Source organism: Venturia canescens, chromosome 5, assembly GCF_019457755.1.
Source record: "Venturia canescens isolate UGA chromosome 5, ASM1945775v1, whole genome shotgun sequence".
NCBI lineage: Eukaryota > Metazoa > Arthropoda > Insecta > Hymenoptera > Ichneumonidae > Venturia > Venturia canescens.
In genome coordinates, this window is record NC_057425.1 from 17,638,684 (window position 1) to 17,656,539 (window position 17,856).

Below are 17,856 nucleotides of genomic sequence, written 5' to 3' on the forward strand. Positions count from 1 at the left end.
AATGACACTTATTTCCAATCGAACGAAATAATGATATCTTGAAAAGTTTCGTTGACATATGCATCACCCATTTTTTTATATTTTTTATTTTCACACACGGATCACAGTCTACATTTACGCGGCCGCTTTTATACTGGTTTAATATACCACAAGTTTTAACAAAATAAATATTAGTATGTACTTCGTTAGATGACGCGAAAATTATTTTATATTTTCCCGCACGCACTTCATAACATCATAACCCCAAACGTCAACATGACGTGAAACTTCGGCTGGTGACTTTCGAGTGCTTTCGAGCGCTCGAGGGCTCCTTAGCTTTCCGCCAAACTTCCTTGCTCTTTTTATTTAATGCCATTGGCCCAAAAATTCTCTCACCCGTCATTGGTTGCAACAAAATTTCTCTCACCAGGGATTGGTGATCATGGGGGCGAAGAGGCCTATGCTTGTAGCGGTTGGAGTACGCGTATACAGATACGTCAAATCCTGAATGTGTTAGTAACTTTTGCATAATCTTAAGCGCGTGCAAAGTTTTTTCTCAGAAATTACAACACCGATCATGCCGATTTTGGGCTCATTCGCCAGAGAACTTCTTAATTAGCTAAAAGTTCAATTTTCAAAGCCATACATAACTCATGAGCTTCGCAATTAAAGAAAATGACATGCCAATTTTACCCCCACCACGACGAATCGTTTTAATCAGAGAAAGTATAGTCTCGGCGAGAGCCTCAGGCCAGCAGACGACAGGGCTGTCAATGTACTTGTCCCGAGACTCTACCGAGTCTCTTGATTCGACGTGGTGGGGGTAAAATTCGCATGTGATTTTCTTTAATTACGAAGCTCATAAGTTATGTACGGCTTTGAAAATTGAACTTTCAGCTAATTAGGAAGTTCTCTATCGAATGAGCCCAAAATCAGCATGAGCGGCGGCGTAATTGCTGAGAAAAAACTTTGCACGGGCTCAAGATTATGCAAAAGTTACCAACACATTCAAAAATTTATGTGTCTGTATCAAGAGACTCAGCAGAGTCTCGGGACAAGTACATTGACAGCCCTGTCGTCTGCTGGCCCGAGGCTCTCGCCGAGACTATATTATCTCTGAATAAAACGATTCGCGGTGGTGGGGATATAGTCATTTTCTTGAATTGCGAAGCTCAGGAGTTATGTCGAAATTTGAAAATTGACCTTTCAGCTAATTAAGAAATTCTCTTTCGATTGCGCACAAAATCAGCATGATCGGTGGCGTAATTGCTGAGAAAAAACTTTGCACGGGCTCAAGATTATGCAAAAAGTACCAACACATTTACGCAGCTGACGTATCCGTATATGGGTTCAGACCGATGCATACAAGGGCTTCTTGATGCCCATCATAACCAATCACCGGTGAGAATCTATTCGTCTCGACCAATCGCCGATGAGAAAGTTTCTGATAGTCCTCTATGTTTTCTTGTATACCGTCTGTTATCGTCTGGTATGTTATTATAAAGTGATTGCGATCGTAGCCCCGTGGATCAACGGTGCAAGATTTGCAAATTTCGTTTAAATAAATAAAACATTATTGGAAATAGCAGTGGATATAATCAATTTTATTTTTTTCATAAAAGAAGTTTCAATAAGTTTCGAGCCCAATTCACGACAATAATATCTATAATAAATAAAACCTCAAAAGTGGATTAATTGATCTCATACAGTGTACTGAGAGTGAGTAAAATGTTGAGAAGTGAAAACGTGAATAATGTGTGTCGTGAAAATTAAGAATTATCTGTTCTACTTCGATATCGTAATATATACATAGATAGCAAATTTGCGAGATTTCGCGTCATGTTGACGTTTGAGGTTATGACCGCCGGAGTGCTGTTGCGTGCAGAGTGTAGAAAAATAAAAGTGGTTATTGAAAAGTGGAAGGAATCGATATTATTAATGACGTGACTAATTAGTGTTGAATAATAATAATAATAACAATGAGAAAAAAAACGTTCGTTCATTATAACCTCTAAAACGTTCTTTCCAAACAGAAATTCTATGTTGTGTAATTACATTAAAGAAAGAGTTGGATGGTTGTGTGTAAACGAATTCAAATAAATTTTAAAAAACTTTGGTCAAGTAATTCAATGTGATGTTGTCATAATTTCTTTCATTTAGTTTGGCTGTGTTCACCGGTCCCTTTTTTCCACCTCCTTAGCTTACAGTGTATTGTCATACCAATTTCTATTTGTTCTCCAGACAATACGAGAGATATTCGTATTTCTATTTTTTTATATTAATTTCAACAAGATAATTTGAAATATTTATAACAAAAAGCCTTCATGATTGCTTGTTCATACACCCAAGTTTTGAAAAATCTTTGGGCCATGTAAATGCATAGATATATTCACTTGAGTTGTTACATGATAAATTTGGAAATTTATTTCAATAAGTCATTGGGTGTTTAATTTTCATGATATCAAAATTTGTATCTTCGAAATGCAATGAACACCTCTAAAGTTCGACAAAGTGATGAAGCGACATGTATATTGAATATTTCCAGACCATGTTTGCGATTGGCATTGTGGGTATTATACTTAATCGCATCGAAAACTGAGCAACTGTACACTTATCGTAATGAATGTTTTCACCAATAATTCCACATTTGCAGTTTGCAGAATAGGAATACTCAACATACACGTTATTTCATAAGTATTGTTGTCGAAATTTGTGTTTGCCTACCGCATTCCAAAGATTCAACTTTTCATATTATCAGCAAAAAAAGCATCCAAAGACTTTTTGGAACAAGTTTAAAAATTGATTACTCGACAGACCAGGTAGAAAAAGAATAACTACACTTATATCAAGACCAGAAACTGTTTTGAGAAACTGATGTACAAAATCTGCGATTGATGATCATATAGTTGGAAACCTCTTGAACAACCACGTTACCACAATCAGCATGAAGAAGTAGTAGAAAATCAGAGGACACATCTCAGGCAACGAATTAATAATATGTATCGATGCGCTGCAAACCAATGGAGTCAAAACAAGGATCGGAAAGAGCAGAGCCAAACTCAATAGGAAGCAAAATATGGGAATATTCAAAAATAATGTTGACACAAGAAATAAATTAGAAAACATTTATTCGATTGGAGTTTCTCACATTATACACTAACAGTTCCGTGTGTTCTTGATTTATTAATTATCAACCATAATATTTCATATCGCAAAAAGAAAATTTGACGTTTTAGGTTGACGAACATTTTTCCTTACAACTTCCAGACCTATTTTTGATAAACTGATTTGCCTTATTTATATTATTCACTACCTATGCGAAAGTTTGTTACATTTGTCCCGCTCTTCGTAACATCAAACCCCGGCTGGTTCGTTATTACCTCACAGCTATCAAAGGGCACTCGTATATATAACCTACATTATTACACATGATATATAATCACGCAACTGATGATATATTTACACTGCACAATATTCCGCGCACTCTGGTTTAATTCAAAGATTATCTCAGTTGACACTTATTTCCAATCGAACGAAATAATGAAATCTTGAAAAGTTTCGTTGACATATGCATCGCACATTTTTTTATATTTTTTATTTTCACACACAGATCACAGTCTATATTTACGCGGCCGCTTTTATACCGGTTTAGTATTCCACAAGTTTTAACAAAATAAATATCAATATGCACTTCGTTAGATGACGCGAAAATTATTTTATATTTTCCCGCACGCACTTCATAACATCATAACCCCAAACGTCAACATGACGTGAAACTTCGGCTGGTGACTTTCGAGTGCTTTCGAGCGCTCGAGGGCTCCTTAGCTTTCCGCCAAACTTCATTGCTCATTTTTTGAATGTCATTGGCCCAAAAATTCTCTCACCCGTCATTGGTTGCAACAAAATTTCTCTCACCAGGGATTGGTGATCATGGGGGGTAAGAGGCCTATGTTTGTAGCGGTTGGAGTACGCGTATACAGATACGTAAAATCCTGAATGGGTTAGTAACTTTTGCATAATCTTAAGCCCGTGCAAAGTTTTTTCTCAGAAATTACGACACCGAGCATGCTGATTTTGGACTCATTCGACAGAGAACTTCTTAATTAGCTAAAAGTTCAATTTTCAAAGCCGTACATTACTCATGAGCCTTGCAATTAAAGAAAATCACATGCCAATTATACCCCCACCACCGCGAATCGTTTTATTCAGAGAAAATATAGTCTCGGCGAGAGCCTCAGGCCAGCAGACGACAGGGCTGTCAATGTATTTGTCCCAAGACTCTACCGAGTCTCTTGATCCCGGCCTACAACCCGCCTTCGACCGTGCTCTTTGGTTCCCCATTGACAAAACAAACTAGAGTACAAGAGAAAAAATCGCCAAAGTCCAAGAATAGACCTGTGACGAAATATTTCCAGTACAATTTTGACGAAAAATAGGTCTTTTTTCGTGGAAACCAACGTTATAAGCTGAAAATCATACCCCGGCCTCCAAGCCGCTTGCGACCGTGCTCTTGGGTTCCTAATTGACAAAATATATTAAAGTACAAGAAAAAAAATTGCCAAAGTCCAAGAACAGACCTGTGACGAAATATTTTCCGTACAATTTTGACGAAAAATAGGAGTAGATATACAACACCGGTTCTGGACCACTCTTTCTCTACTGCGCAGGTTCTACTGCGCATGTTCTAGAAGGTTCCATGAGTGGGAGGGGCGTACTGCGCATGTTCCAGAAGGTTCCACGGGGGGGGGGGGGGGGTACTGCGCATGTTCTAGAAGGTTCCATGGGGGGGGGGGGGGGGGACTGCGCATGTTCTAGAAGGTTCCATGGGTGGGGGGGATCGGTAACGTCATAACTGCGTAGTGACCTTGTTGGCGTCGGGGAATTACGGTGACGTCATAACTGCACAGTGACTTTATTTGCGTCCGGAATTACGGTGACGTCATAACTGCGCAGTGACCTTGGGTGTTTTTTGCGTCATAGGAGAATTGAGGAGGGGTCATCACTGCGCTGTGACCTTGGGTGTACAGAAAAATGATGCGTCTGGAAGCGCAGTGAGGGCCTTGGCAGCGAAGAAGTGGGGGTATTTCTAGGGCAAGATATAAAAGATTGGAACTAAGCATAGCAAATTTTATTTTTCAAGTTGATCTCAAGATGGACAGATGTGCGTATACAATCGATCCATTGAAACCACCTTCGATGTTGACTAAAAATTATCTCAAATCGATTCCCAAGGTTCTGCTCATAAAATATTATAGCAGATTCATTCCTTCGTTATGGGATCGATTACCTGAACATTTGCAGAGTGAAAGTGAGGTTCAGTCGTATCAATATTGTCATGATCATTTTAATCCACTATGGGTGCGGTCTCATATTGATGATCTGGGACCAATACGTCGAGACTGTGAAAAATGTTGGATCATGGAGCAGCTAGTGAATACTTATGCAATTTATTGTACAAGAAATCTTACTGAAATGACGGCAGAAGAACTCTTGATCATATCAACGTTCAAAAAATATTTCAGTTACTTTACAGATATTTTTGTGGGAGCGTTTACAACATTATTACAAATCTGACGTTGAAATTCAATCATTTCGTCGATGTTATCATCATTGGAATACATCTTCGATGGGAGAGCACATTGATGCTCCAGCACCTTTACGAAAAAATTGTAAAAAATGTCAAGAGAGTGAAATTCACTCATGAACCTGTCCCTGGACGTGCGCGTTGTAAACGAGGCCGCTTCGAGAATTCTCTGTTTTTCCAGAAATGTTTATGATAATTATTGGAAGGCGACTGCTGCGCAGTTTTGGTAGTTTCAAATTACTTTTTTGGTGGGGGTAATCCCTATAAAACAAATGGTTTTCAAGCTATTACGGCTCATTACGTTACACGATGGACGACTTGACACCAGATGAGATTAAGCACTTGTGCTGTCTTCCCCCATATTTCTGTGACTACGATGATGCTGTGGTCAAGTATTTCGGTGATAATCCACCGGAAAAAGTATACGAGTTTCTACGGGATCTATCGCAGTTCCAAGCAAATTTGGAACAAGTGAAAAGTGAACGGAAAAAGAGTGAACAAAAATGTGCGCGCTGCGGTTATACTCAGGGATCATTCGAGACTATCGAGAGCCACATTCAAAGTTTACATCGTCAAGTTGAAGAAATAAAAATGAAATTGAATGAGCTGAACGTAGACGATGACGACGACGATGATGATGAAGGAATTAACCTTGACGAAAGAATCAGCAACGTGATTAATCTTTTTCTAACATTGAAGAAGCGTCTGGAGAATATGAAGGAATTTATAGAAATCATACGAGTATAATATGTAGAAAATTTTTATTATTTTTACAAACGTATGTAAATGTTTAATAAAAAAAAAAAAAAAAAAAATACATGTTTCCTTTTTTCCCTCTTACATCAGTTTTTTTACATTTCCGCTAATTGGGTTGTATTCAACGATCCGATCGTGTAGAATCAGACAGTACGCGGATGTTTGTGGTGGGAACGGAGTTCCCGATTCAAATTCCAAACGTATATCCACTGGTCCTGATTTCAGGAACTCGTTTTGTTTCGAACAATCGATAACAATGAGAGGGCCTTTTTCTACAAAATCAGCTTTACTCAACAAAGGTTCTGACTCTTTGCCGTAGTAAGACGCTTGGAAATTCGCATACATATCGTATAGCAGAGCGTACTGATTGTGACTAATATCGAGATTCAAATTTCCATAAGGATAACATTGCAAGTTTAGAAACAGTTTAACATCGCGAATATCGCAATGATTAAAATTACTCGCATTTTTTATCGCGTTATTTTTTCTCGCAGTTTGAAATCCAAGAATCACGTATCGCGGTTTTTCGAGCTGCGTCGATGTTTTTACGACCCACACGTGTTTCGAGGTGACTGGGAGTAACGGATACTCGTACAATTCCCACGTACGAAAACTCATGGCGATGGATGGATCTTTGGCGATGTAGTTGAGCAATTGAACTTTTCGTTGATCCGATACTCTGATATGCGGAATCATCCATTCAATTTTGAGCAATGAAATTTTGAATTGTTCAGCAACAGCTTCGCCCGGTGTTTGCAAAACAGCATTCATATCGCTATTCGATCTCGTGAGAATCAGCTCTTGCTTGGCATTGATGACAATTCGATGATAATCCTCAGCGAATCCGAGAAGAAGACTTAGGGGTATTGAAAGGTCAAAATTTCCATTGTCATCCGTCAATGATGGTGCGTCATCCTCGCGCCAGCCAGCATTTTCCATCGCTTTTCTAGGATTTTGCGATACGTAATTTTTCATGAGTGTCGTGAGACCAACATTTTTGCTACGATCGATCTCGATAGCGTTCAACTCATAACGCATTTCCTCAAACAGATGACAGATGGCATTATTGGCGAGTCGTGTATGTTGAACCGCAGTTCCATCTGTTTTCGTTAATTTTCCATGTACGTGCAAAGAGCTTTTACTCGGAAGCAAGCACAGATCTTGATGTTGAACGGAAATGCGGATTTCATCGTTGTTGTTGAAGGTTGCTGACGCGAACGGTTGATGCGCATGAATTTCGTAGTGGGCGATGACCTCATCGAAGATAACGGGTTTTTGTATGACTAGGATTTCTTCCATGGTGGTGTAATGCATGCAATTACAATACAGCAAATTTTCCACTTTTTCTTTTTAGTTTTAATCCCAAATTCTTTAGGAACTGAATGTTTTGACGTGTTAGCTCCTTGAGAGGTGCTCGACGATTGATGGGTTTTGCACATATCGATTCGTTTTTATAGCCCAATCCAACTTTAGTATTAAATACAATACCCATTATGTTGTTTTAATGTGTAATCTTATTGTTATAATTTCACCACGAAAATTCACCGGGTTTCCGTCTTGATCTACAAGTCTGAGCTGAAGATGATCTATTGACTGTACGGCGATCGGTAGATAAATGACGTGCGATGGTATTTCTATGATCTTATATCCTGGCGGAACAACGGGAAAAAATTCATGGATCGTTGGTGCACTCGTTGGTCATTGATGTAAGCACTTGTGGTGATGTTGCACTCGACTCGTAGAGAATTGATTTTAAGAATGGCTACAGGTAATTCGGACTTGTGTACGACATTGGCTTCGAGTTTGCGTGCCACGAATCCCAACAGTCGACCGATCGAGTCATCGGGTTCGAAATTTATTTGCTGATTACACTTGATCTCGCTGCATAGAGTATTGTTGTTTGGCCTGAGGTTTATGAAGATGTTTTTGTCAGAGAGTGCACTCTGTAAATAACGCTCGATATCCGCAATTTCGTAGCTCCCAGTAGGTATAGTCACAACTTCTTGTCCCACATAAAATTTATTCTTGCCCACGTCGATATTCGGTATGGAATTGAAGGTGAGCAATTCGACGAGTCCGAGGGTATAATTTTTGAACGGTGACAGTTCTATAGGTGGGAAGTAGTAAGCATCCAATACGGAGCTCGTTCCCGAAAGCGTCAGCGTGAAAGAATTATTCATGGTAGTTGTCGTTCAACCGATGATTTGCCACTAAAAATCATTCTTTTTATATAAAAAATTCAAGCATAAATGACCACACACGACAGTATCGTAGTTCTGATATCGTTCATGATTGTATGTGATAGTGCTACCAACACCAAAATATTTCTTCAAATCTTGAGGTGGTTGGAGATTGCCAAAACTGTCAAAATACATGACTTTGTCGTTGGTTTTCCGGTATGCGACCCAATGTGTGCCAGGCCCATCCTTGTCATCCAAATTTACAATAGCCGATTCGTATTTTCGAGGACCGTTCTTGGGTAAGTTGTTTCTCATGAAAACTCCGCGAAAATGAGGAATTTTCATAGCTCGAGCATACTTTATCAGATCGAAGTCGGTGAGTGCTCGGTGTGGTAGCTTTATGCGTTTTTTGTTAGATACAGTCCCATGCCTTTTTTGTAGGGTTTCAGGTATAGTCCTTTACCCATCGCGATAGCTTCCATCGTTTCATTGTGGCGTTTACTTTTTTCCAATTGACGCTTGGCAGCGCTAGCATCGTTCACAGCTTTCGCTATTCCTGTGTTACGTCCCAGGAGGGAGGATTAGTTGGGGGCGCACAGTCGCCGATTTAGAGAAGCAGAGTGTACGTTGAGTACATCTGCCAGTGAGTTTTCTTTGGGACGTGTGCGAGGCCCGAGAACATATACTATATTTTCAGGTATACGTGACCTTTTTATTGAGGTTGTGCCCGCGAATTGGAAGGATTTTCCAATTGTTGAGCGGTGTCGAAGGCTTCACGAAATAAATGTATGCGATGATATTTTGTTCACTACAAAATATATTGATGAATTTATTGATTGACTATTACACTTATTTACACTTTGAAATTGAAATGTTTTTACTATGTACTTTTGAGTTAGCGATTATGACAGAGTTCTCCTAAGTGATTTGGATTAGAGAGGGAGAGTTCTCCGATCTTAATTGTTTCGAGGTTCGCTGCTAACTGCCTAACAACTAAAATTCTTAGCCTAGTTAGAGTTCGAGAGGAGGATGTGTTCTTTGGGGGTAGGATGCTGTAGAGGGGGTTTGTTCTCTGTGGTTTTTTAGTTTGGATTGGGTAAAAAGTATCGTCTGATTTGATGATTGGATTTGAATATGGGGGAGACTTTTCCGGAGATATGATTGGAGGAAAAGTCGCTCGAGATTTCTTAGAATTAGGGAAAGTGTGTTGAGCGGAGTTCTGAGATGTGCACGTGTTGCACTTAAGACAAGAGCATCTGTTTTCGGGACTCGTGGGAAACGCGAGTTTCGGAACGCGTCTCTGGAATTTTGTGTGGATTTAGGAAATGCTGAATTGATAATAAATTCAAGGATAGGAAATCGGTCTTGGAGTGTTTATTTCTGGTTTTCCGTGCTCGTCTTGTAGGATTATTTATGGCGCCGGAACGTCGGGGAGAGTCTAGGGCGCGCGTTGTGAGTGTTTAAAGAATGGACAGTTGAGGAAAAAAATATGTGCGAGCGCCGAGTGTCTCGCAGGATGTATTTGTTATGGGTGGTCTGGATACGCTCTGTGTTTAAATATATTCCTAGATAAGTACTATGTATCGACAAATGATGATAAAGGTTAGAAATATACTTGTGATAGCGTTTGAGTTGAAGAGAAAAAGTGAGGGGCGTTTAGCGTAATGCTAGGACGTGTTACGTCCAGAGAGGACGAACAAGGGGTAAGAGCAATTCAAGTAATCACGCTGCCACCAACCTGCAGAGAGGCTGCAGGATTTTCTCTGACGTATTTGTTTTCGAGTTAAGCAATTGAGGTTGGTCGGGAATGCCTATTTGGTCCCATACGGGCCCCGGGAAGATCGACAGGATCGCTCGAAGGTTCGAAATGAAATTAAAACTACGCAATTTGAAACAAAGAGAGGTTTTAATGAATTTTTAAAAAGAACGGATAATTTTGAGGGTACAATTTGAAAATACAATAATCACAATGATATCAGAGTGCGGAGGTTACAATGGTTGAGAGAATTTGACTTACTTTACCGGCGGAAACAATCCTTCCGCCGTCGCTCCTGCTCACACTCACTCACACTTGACAAACGATTTGATAACGATAACCACTAAGGGAACGTCCGTGAGGCAAGAGGCTGTACGTTGCTCACTACGCGTTGGTTGACGAAAAACAGACTTACGGTTCTCTGTGCGGTTTACCAATATTTCAGGTTTTACTACCCCGCCGCGAGCTCGCTGAATTACGGAGCTATCCACGTGGATGACCGAGAGTCATTCAAGAGCAAATGGAACTGATTCATGGGAATCCTCGCCGCGGCGGCGATAGCTCGAGAGCGATCGTCGCGACGGGGATTCTCACCGTCTCAGCATTTCGCTCGTCCACGCGGACGGCCCTCGGAGCCCGCGATCAGGCGATGCTGACCGCGTGCATTCCGAGAACATCCGGCCCGCGGCGGCACGAGGCACCGCACAGAGGTCGCCCAAGGACGCTCCGTTGCCAAGTCGCGAGTTGACGGAGGAGGCCGTCGTCACGACCGGCGTATTAACGTGGGACGCGGGACGTGACACCCACCCCCCCTAGGGGTTTTTCGGCGTCCTCGTCGAAACCCGGCTTTAGTGGAGTAACATTAGCAATAAAAATATATTTTTCTCCATATGTTCCAAAAAAAAGGGGAGTTATGCCCGTTAATACTACTTAATAATAATACGAAAATTAATAACTAATGATGTCCTTCGAGAGGAAAGAGAATTAGAAGAAGAAAGAGATTAAGCTAAACCCGATGATCCCAAAAAAAACATTTTACTAATTTATTAGTAAACGTGTAACAGTAGATAGTAGATAGTAAATAGTAGATAGTAGATAGTAAATAGTAGATAGCCCAAGAGAAAGGAGGAGAGAGAGAGAGCGCATCTTCCGGAGGAGTACGGCCGTCAGCTGCCCGAGTTCGGCCGCGCTCGGCCCGTCTTCGTCGCCCATAGCGTTGAGGAGCAGCTCACCCAGCTGCTCCATGCGTGTCGGTGCCGTGGTGGGCGCGCCAGCCGAGGGTGGGGGCACTGTCTCCGGTGTCTGTTGAGCGGCCACCGTGGCTCGGAGTATCGCCGACTGTTCGCGCATCGAAGGCGCGGCGCGTGGAGGAGCCTTGGCCACCGCTACTGCTGGTCGCGGTGTTACCGACGGCGATGCGGCGCGCCTAGATGGAGCGGCGGCGACTCGGGACGATGAGCGGGCGGTCTCGCTCGCACGTGGTAGTGGTGGCCCGCGCGAGCCCTGGGGTGCCGACTGCGTGGCTTGGCCCCTTTTTTCCCACCGGGGGAGACAACCGCCGGCGTGCTTCGCGTAGGCGTCCCCCTGGACGTAGACGCCGCACAGGGGGCAGGACACCTTGCCCCTCCTCCGGGATAGCCGGGCGATGCTCGATTCCATGCATGCGGCGACCCCCGGGCACCCGCGAAGTTTCCCGCACACCGGGCATTGTATCGGAGCCGGAGGAGCGGTAGGGCCGATCGGCGTTACCTTTGTTCCCTCCAGCCGCATCTCCACGCCGGGCGCTAGCCGTCGGGTTGACGCTCCTGCGTGCTGGGGCCCCGCTGGCGCTGATTCGGGAGTCACCGTAGGTGGATTTGTGACGACGTACTGCCGCGCCGCGGGTATAGCGTCCACCACCTCGATGTAGGGGGAAGCGGGGGCCACGCTTGCGGAGCCACTACCGTTCTGAAAACGTTGAGGCACCGGCCACGGCATAATGCGGTAGAGATCATATACCGAGTGGTCCAAAAGTGGTATGTGGACGATGATAATTGCTCGAGATTCTTGAGACAGCACATCCACGCGCGCCAAATGCACGAGGTTTTCCGGTCGCAAGTACGAGATCGGATACGGAAACTCCAATCCGCCGCTGTGCATTTGAGCTTCGTGTGCGATATCGAGGAGCTGGGCTCTCGAAAGCTGAAGAGATACGCTGCATCGTCTTCCGTCGCGGTACCGAAGAGAGACTTACTAATGCTCCCAACAAATCCAAACGGAACGGCACGTCTTTTAATCGATTTCAGCGGCGGGGTAGCGACGCGTAAATCTTGTCGCCCGGTGATCGCCCAGAGCTCTGCGACTACGTCATGAGCACGGTTTTGGCGCGCCAGTATGTAGGCTTTCCGAAGCAGCTGCTCACATCCGAAGCGACTGTTATAGCGCTGACATTCCTCGTCGACCTTATCGATGTTCGCACGTTCGTTCGGGACTGCCGATATGAATTTGAAGTAGTCTATGTGGAGGGTGATTCGCCAGTCTGCACGTTGCAAGTGCATAGGCCCCACATGTTCGTAATACAGGCCCGCATTGCTGTCGAATTTGTTGATCTGGTATAACCACTCAGGTACCTGGCCCGGAATTAAGGGAGGGGATAATCCGGGAAGCTCATGCGAACCTTATAGGGGGACACAAGGGTGTGACCAAGACCTATAGACGGATTCGCCAGCGCTTCTATTGGCCCACCCTTAAAAACGAGGTGCAGAATTTCGTTCGTTGCTGCAAAGGCTGCCAGGAACAAAAACTTGTACGCGTGAAAACGCGCGAACCGATGCTAATCACAGACACGCCCGTAGATACATTCGACAAAGTGTCCCTCGACACTTTAGGCCCATTGCCTGTTACCCCCCGTGGAAACAGGCATATATTAACTATGCAGTGTGGGTTGTCGAAGTATATAATGGCCGAGGCGATTCCCGACTTAAAAGCGTCGACTTTGTTCGGGAGGAATCCCGGTATACGACGTCACGGCGGACGTATGTGAGCTCCGAATGCTCCTAAGTCCATCTCGGCGATAAATTGCCCTGCACTAGTCTCGTCGCTCACAGGATCCCGACGGAAAATGATTTGCCGGTTAACACCCGCCAATATCGATTTCCTTCCATTCATCGAGATAAAGTTCAATCGCAGATTGATAAGAAACTCGATAACGGAATAATCGTGCCTTCGCAATCCCCCTACAATTCTCCGGTTTGGATTGTGCCGAAGAAGCCCGACTCTCAGGGTCGGCCGAGGATGCGAATGGTAATCGATTTCAGGAAATTGAATGAGAAGACAATTTCGGATGCATACCCACTGCCCAATATACTGGATATATTGGATCAGTTAGGGGAGGCCCAATACTTCTCAACCTTCGACTTGGCGAGTGGATTTCAGCAAATCCCGATGGATGAACGGGACAGCGCAAAGACCGCCTTCTCCACGGTGAATGGCCACTACGAATACGTTCGCATACCGGAGGGCTTGAAAAACGCCCCGGCAACCTTCCAGCGATTAATGGATACGGTGCTGCGAGGTCTACAGGGTGTCGAACTATTCGTCTACCTGGATGACATCGTGGTGTTCGCCAAGTCACTGGAGGAGCATGAAACGAAAGTTCGTCGGCTGATGAACCGTTTGGAGATGGCCAATCTCGTTTTAGAACCGGATAAGTGCGAATTCCTGAGGAAAGAAGTATGTTATCTCGGTCATATCATCGGTCGAGACGGGTTGCGCCCGGATCCCCGCAAAATCGAAGCGGTTAAACATTTTCCCGTGCCAACTACCGCCAAAAATATAAGGCAATTTTTAGGACTCGCGGGATACTACCGGAGATTTATTCGTAGTTTCTCTGGCGTCGCAAAACCGCTTTCTGACCTCTTAAAAAAGGGAGTTAAATTCGACTGGGGACCGGAGCAGCGAAAGAGCTTCAAAATATTGAGAAAAGCTCTCTGTAGCGAACCTATTCTCCAATATCCTGATTTCGACCGTACCTTTGCACTTACCATGGACGCGTCGGACTACGCAGTCGGGGCCGTGTTAAGTCAAGAGCATAACGGCTTTGACTTGCTAGTGGCCTATTTCTCTCGCGTGCTCCTTCCGGCCGAGGTAAATTATGGTACGACAGAGAAGGAGTGTCTTGCGGTCATCAAAGCTCTGGATCATTTTCAGCCGTATTTGTACGGACGGAAGTTCAGGCTCGTATCTGACCATGAGCCCCTTAAATGGATCGGTTCTATGAACGACCCAGGTAAGAGGCTGGTCAGGTGGAGGCTGGCTCTCCAGAACTATAATTATGTGTTCGAATACAAGCCCGGAAAGCTGAACGTGAACGCGGATGCCCTTTCTCGGAACCCTGTTAAGCAGGTCTCTTCATCATCAGGCTCGGATTCAAGCGAATCGGCGGAAAACGGTAAGCCGACAATAATGGTACTCCCTATAGAGAGCGGTAGACGGCAGCCGAACCCCGATCGCTCCGCGCCCCGGAACTCGGAGCGCCACAACACTGCGGTCCGGAGTCCCGTGGCTAGTCGCACCCGACGGCAAACCGCCGGTGCGGGCTCAGCGAAAATCCCACCGCTGCCACCACTTTGTTACGTCCAGAGGGGACGAACAAGGGGTAAGAGCAATTCAAGTAATCACGCTGCCACCAACCTGCAGAGAGGCTGCAGGATATTCTCTGACGTATTTGTTTTCGAGTTAAGCAATTGAGGTTGGTCGGGAATGCCTATTTGGTCCCATACGGGCCCCGGGAAGATCGACAGGATCGCTCGAAGGTTCGAAATGAAATTAAAACTACGCAATTTGGAACAAAGAGAGGTTTTAATGAATTTTTAAAAAGAACGGATAATTTTGAGGGTACAATTTGAAAATACAATAATCACAATTATATCAGAGTGCGGAGGTTACAATGGTTGAGAGAATTTGACTTACTTTACCGGCGGAAACAATCCTTCCGCCGTCGCTCCTGCTCACACTCACTCACACTTGACAAACGATTTGATAACGATAACCACTGAGGGAACGTCCGTGAGGCAAGAGGCTGTACGTTGCTCACTACGCGTTGGTTGACGAAAAACAGACTTACGGTTCTCTGCGCGGTTTACCAATATTTCAGGTTTTACTACCCCGCCGCGAGCTCGCTGAATTACGGAGCTATCCACGTGGACGAGCGAGAGTCATTCAAGAGCAAACGGAACTGATTCATGGGAATCCTCGCCGCGACGACGATAGCTCGAGAGCGATCGTCGCGACGGGGATTCTCACCGTCTCAGCATTTCGCTCGTCCACGCGGATGGCCCTCGGAGCCCGCGATCAGGCGATGCTGACCGCGTGCATTCCGAGAACATCCGGCCCGCGGCGGCATGAGGCACCGCACAGAGGTCACCCAAGGACGCTCCGTTGTCAAGTCGCGAGTTGACGGAGGAGGCCGTCGTCACGACCCGCGTATTAACGTGGCACGCGGAACGTGACAGACGTAACACCTGCTGCGCCACCAGCGAGAGCTCCAGTGGCACTCAGCCCAGCGAGAATAGGTGCGAGAAGTGGTAGAAAACCACCAATTTTCGCTGGCATTGGAAGGACACGAGGTGACTTCACTTTGCTTCGTCCACCCGCCTTTTTTACTGCATCACGTGCGCCTCTAAGCGCCGATTTTATGGGATTCAAACCACTCATTGATGCTTTAGCTGAATTGATAACCTGTTTCAGCGTCGTCTTGCTATGCTTTCGTTTTCTCTTAACACCCATACCGAGCTTCGTTTTGGCTTTCATCGTGTTTGCTATACCCCAAGCCACTGCTTTTTCTCCAATACCAGCGTCTTTCTCGAGGACTCTTTGCCAGGCTTTTTCCTCAAGTACTCGATCCGCTTCGTGTCTTGCTGGAAGATTTTCACGACTCTTCGAATACGCAATGTCGTGTTCCTTGCAAGCAGCGTCCAGAGGGTTAATACCGGGATCACTTTGTGCCACTCTTTTTGCTAATTTCGTATCTGGACCACAGTACTGATGCGTACGTGAACTTCGAAAGGGAATTTATTGATCAGTTTATTGACAAATCCTTTTCCGCGTTTTCGTTTGATCATAATTGGGCCGATTTCACTTTTTTTATGGAGCGAATTTCTTTAAACTCGAAGTTATAGGATTGTCTCGATTCATTTTTTCCGATGTGCATCGGAAGAAAGCTCGTTTACGACTGACAGATGCCTTTATAAGCACCCTACTTATACGTGTTCGTGTCAGTCGTTATCAAGATTAGATTCGAAACACAACCCAATAAATTAACCGTCATGAATTTCGACGATCTTGCTCAGAAAAAACAGCGTAAACGACGTCACGGGCCTCTACTGCCAAATAATGTGCGTGCTGTAATATGTGGCCCCTCCAATTGTGGTAAAACCAATGCTCTTCTTACTCTAATTACCCATCCCAATGGTTTGAGATTTGAAAACGTTTATCTGTACTCGAAATCACTGAATCAGCCAAAGTATCAACTTCTCAAACGCGTAGTCGAATCCGTAAAAGGGTTGGGATATTTTGCTTTTCAAGATCACGAGCAGGTGATCAAACCGGAAGACGCTCGCCCGAATTCCGTAATGATTTTCGATGATGTTGCCTGCGAAAAGCAAGATAACATGAGAGCTTTTTTTTGTATGAGCCGACATCGAGACGTTGACTCGTTTTATCTTTGTCAAACGTACGCTCGTATTTGCAAGCATCTAGTTCGGGACAATACCAATCTTATTGTACTTTTCCGTCAAGATGAGATGAATTTGTGACATATTTATGATGATCACGTGAACACCGACATGTCATACACGCAGTTCAAAGATTTGTGCTCAGCATGCTGGAACGAGGATAAATATTCTTTCGTCGTAATCGATAAAGACAGAGACGTCGATGACGGTCGATATCGAAAGGGTTTCGACTGCTTTATAAATACAGAAGCATCGATACAGTGAAATCAGTCAGTGTTCGGTCAGCATGCAGAGCGTAGAATTTAATAAGGAAAAAGATGTTTTACGGAAAATCGCTCATGCGAGTGATGCGATTCGACGTAAACATAAACTCATAAAATTAGGCAAAGAGGCCGTTGAAAGGGTCATGGATGAAGTGTTTCGTCCTGTGGTGACTCCTCTGAAAAAAATTGCGAGTCAACAAGTAGAGAGTGTAAAAAAAGAGGTAAAAAGAGAGACGAAAGAAGCGATAAAAGAGGAGGAAGATCTCGACAAGACTTTCAATACTGCATATGATGATGATGATTATCAACAAGTGTCAACTGAGAAGGACACTGAACCATTCAAGGAGCTGTTGAACCGCTTGTTCAGCAGTATCTGCGAATGTTTGGAACGGCTGAAGAAAAAGAACTGGATACCTCGTACGGTGTTCGAAAACTCGCGGGAGGCATTTTAATGATTGGTGACTCACCCGCGACATTTGACGACAAACTCGTCTCAGTGAAAAACAAGACGTACGAAGCCTCGCCTGGTTTACTCGAATTGATATTCAAAAAATTACCAAACAGAGAGATCGTAACTGCAGCAGATATGGATAATTATGAAGCCATCATTATCGACACGAGTGCT

At 44.1% G+C, this 17,856-nt stretch overlaps 1 protein-coding gene across 1 annotated transcript; it reads right to left on the minus strand.

Moving 5' to 3' along the window:
• Positions 1-6,400: 6,400 nt before the first annotated feature.
• On the minus strand, positions 6,401-7,618 carry LOC122411322 (uncharacterized). The gene has a single exon (XM_043420067.1). It carries the CDS (start codon positions 7,616-7,618, stop codon positions 6,401-6,403), a length of 1,218 nt encoding a protein of 405 aa, XP_043276002.1.
• Positions 7,619-17,856: the final 10,238 nt, after the last annotated feature.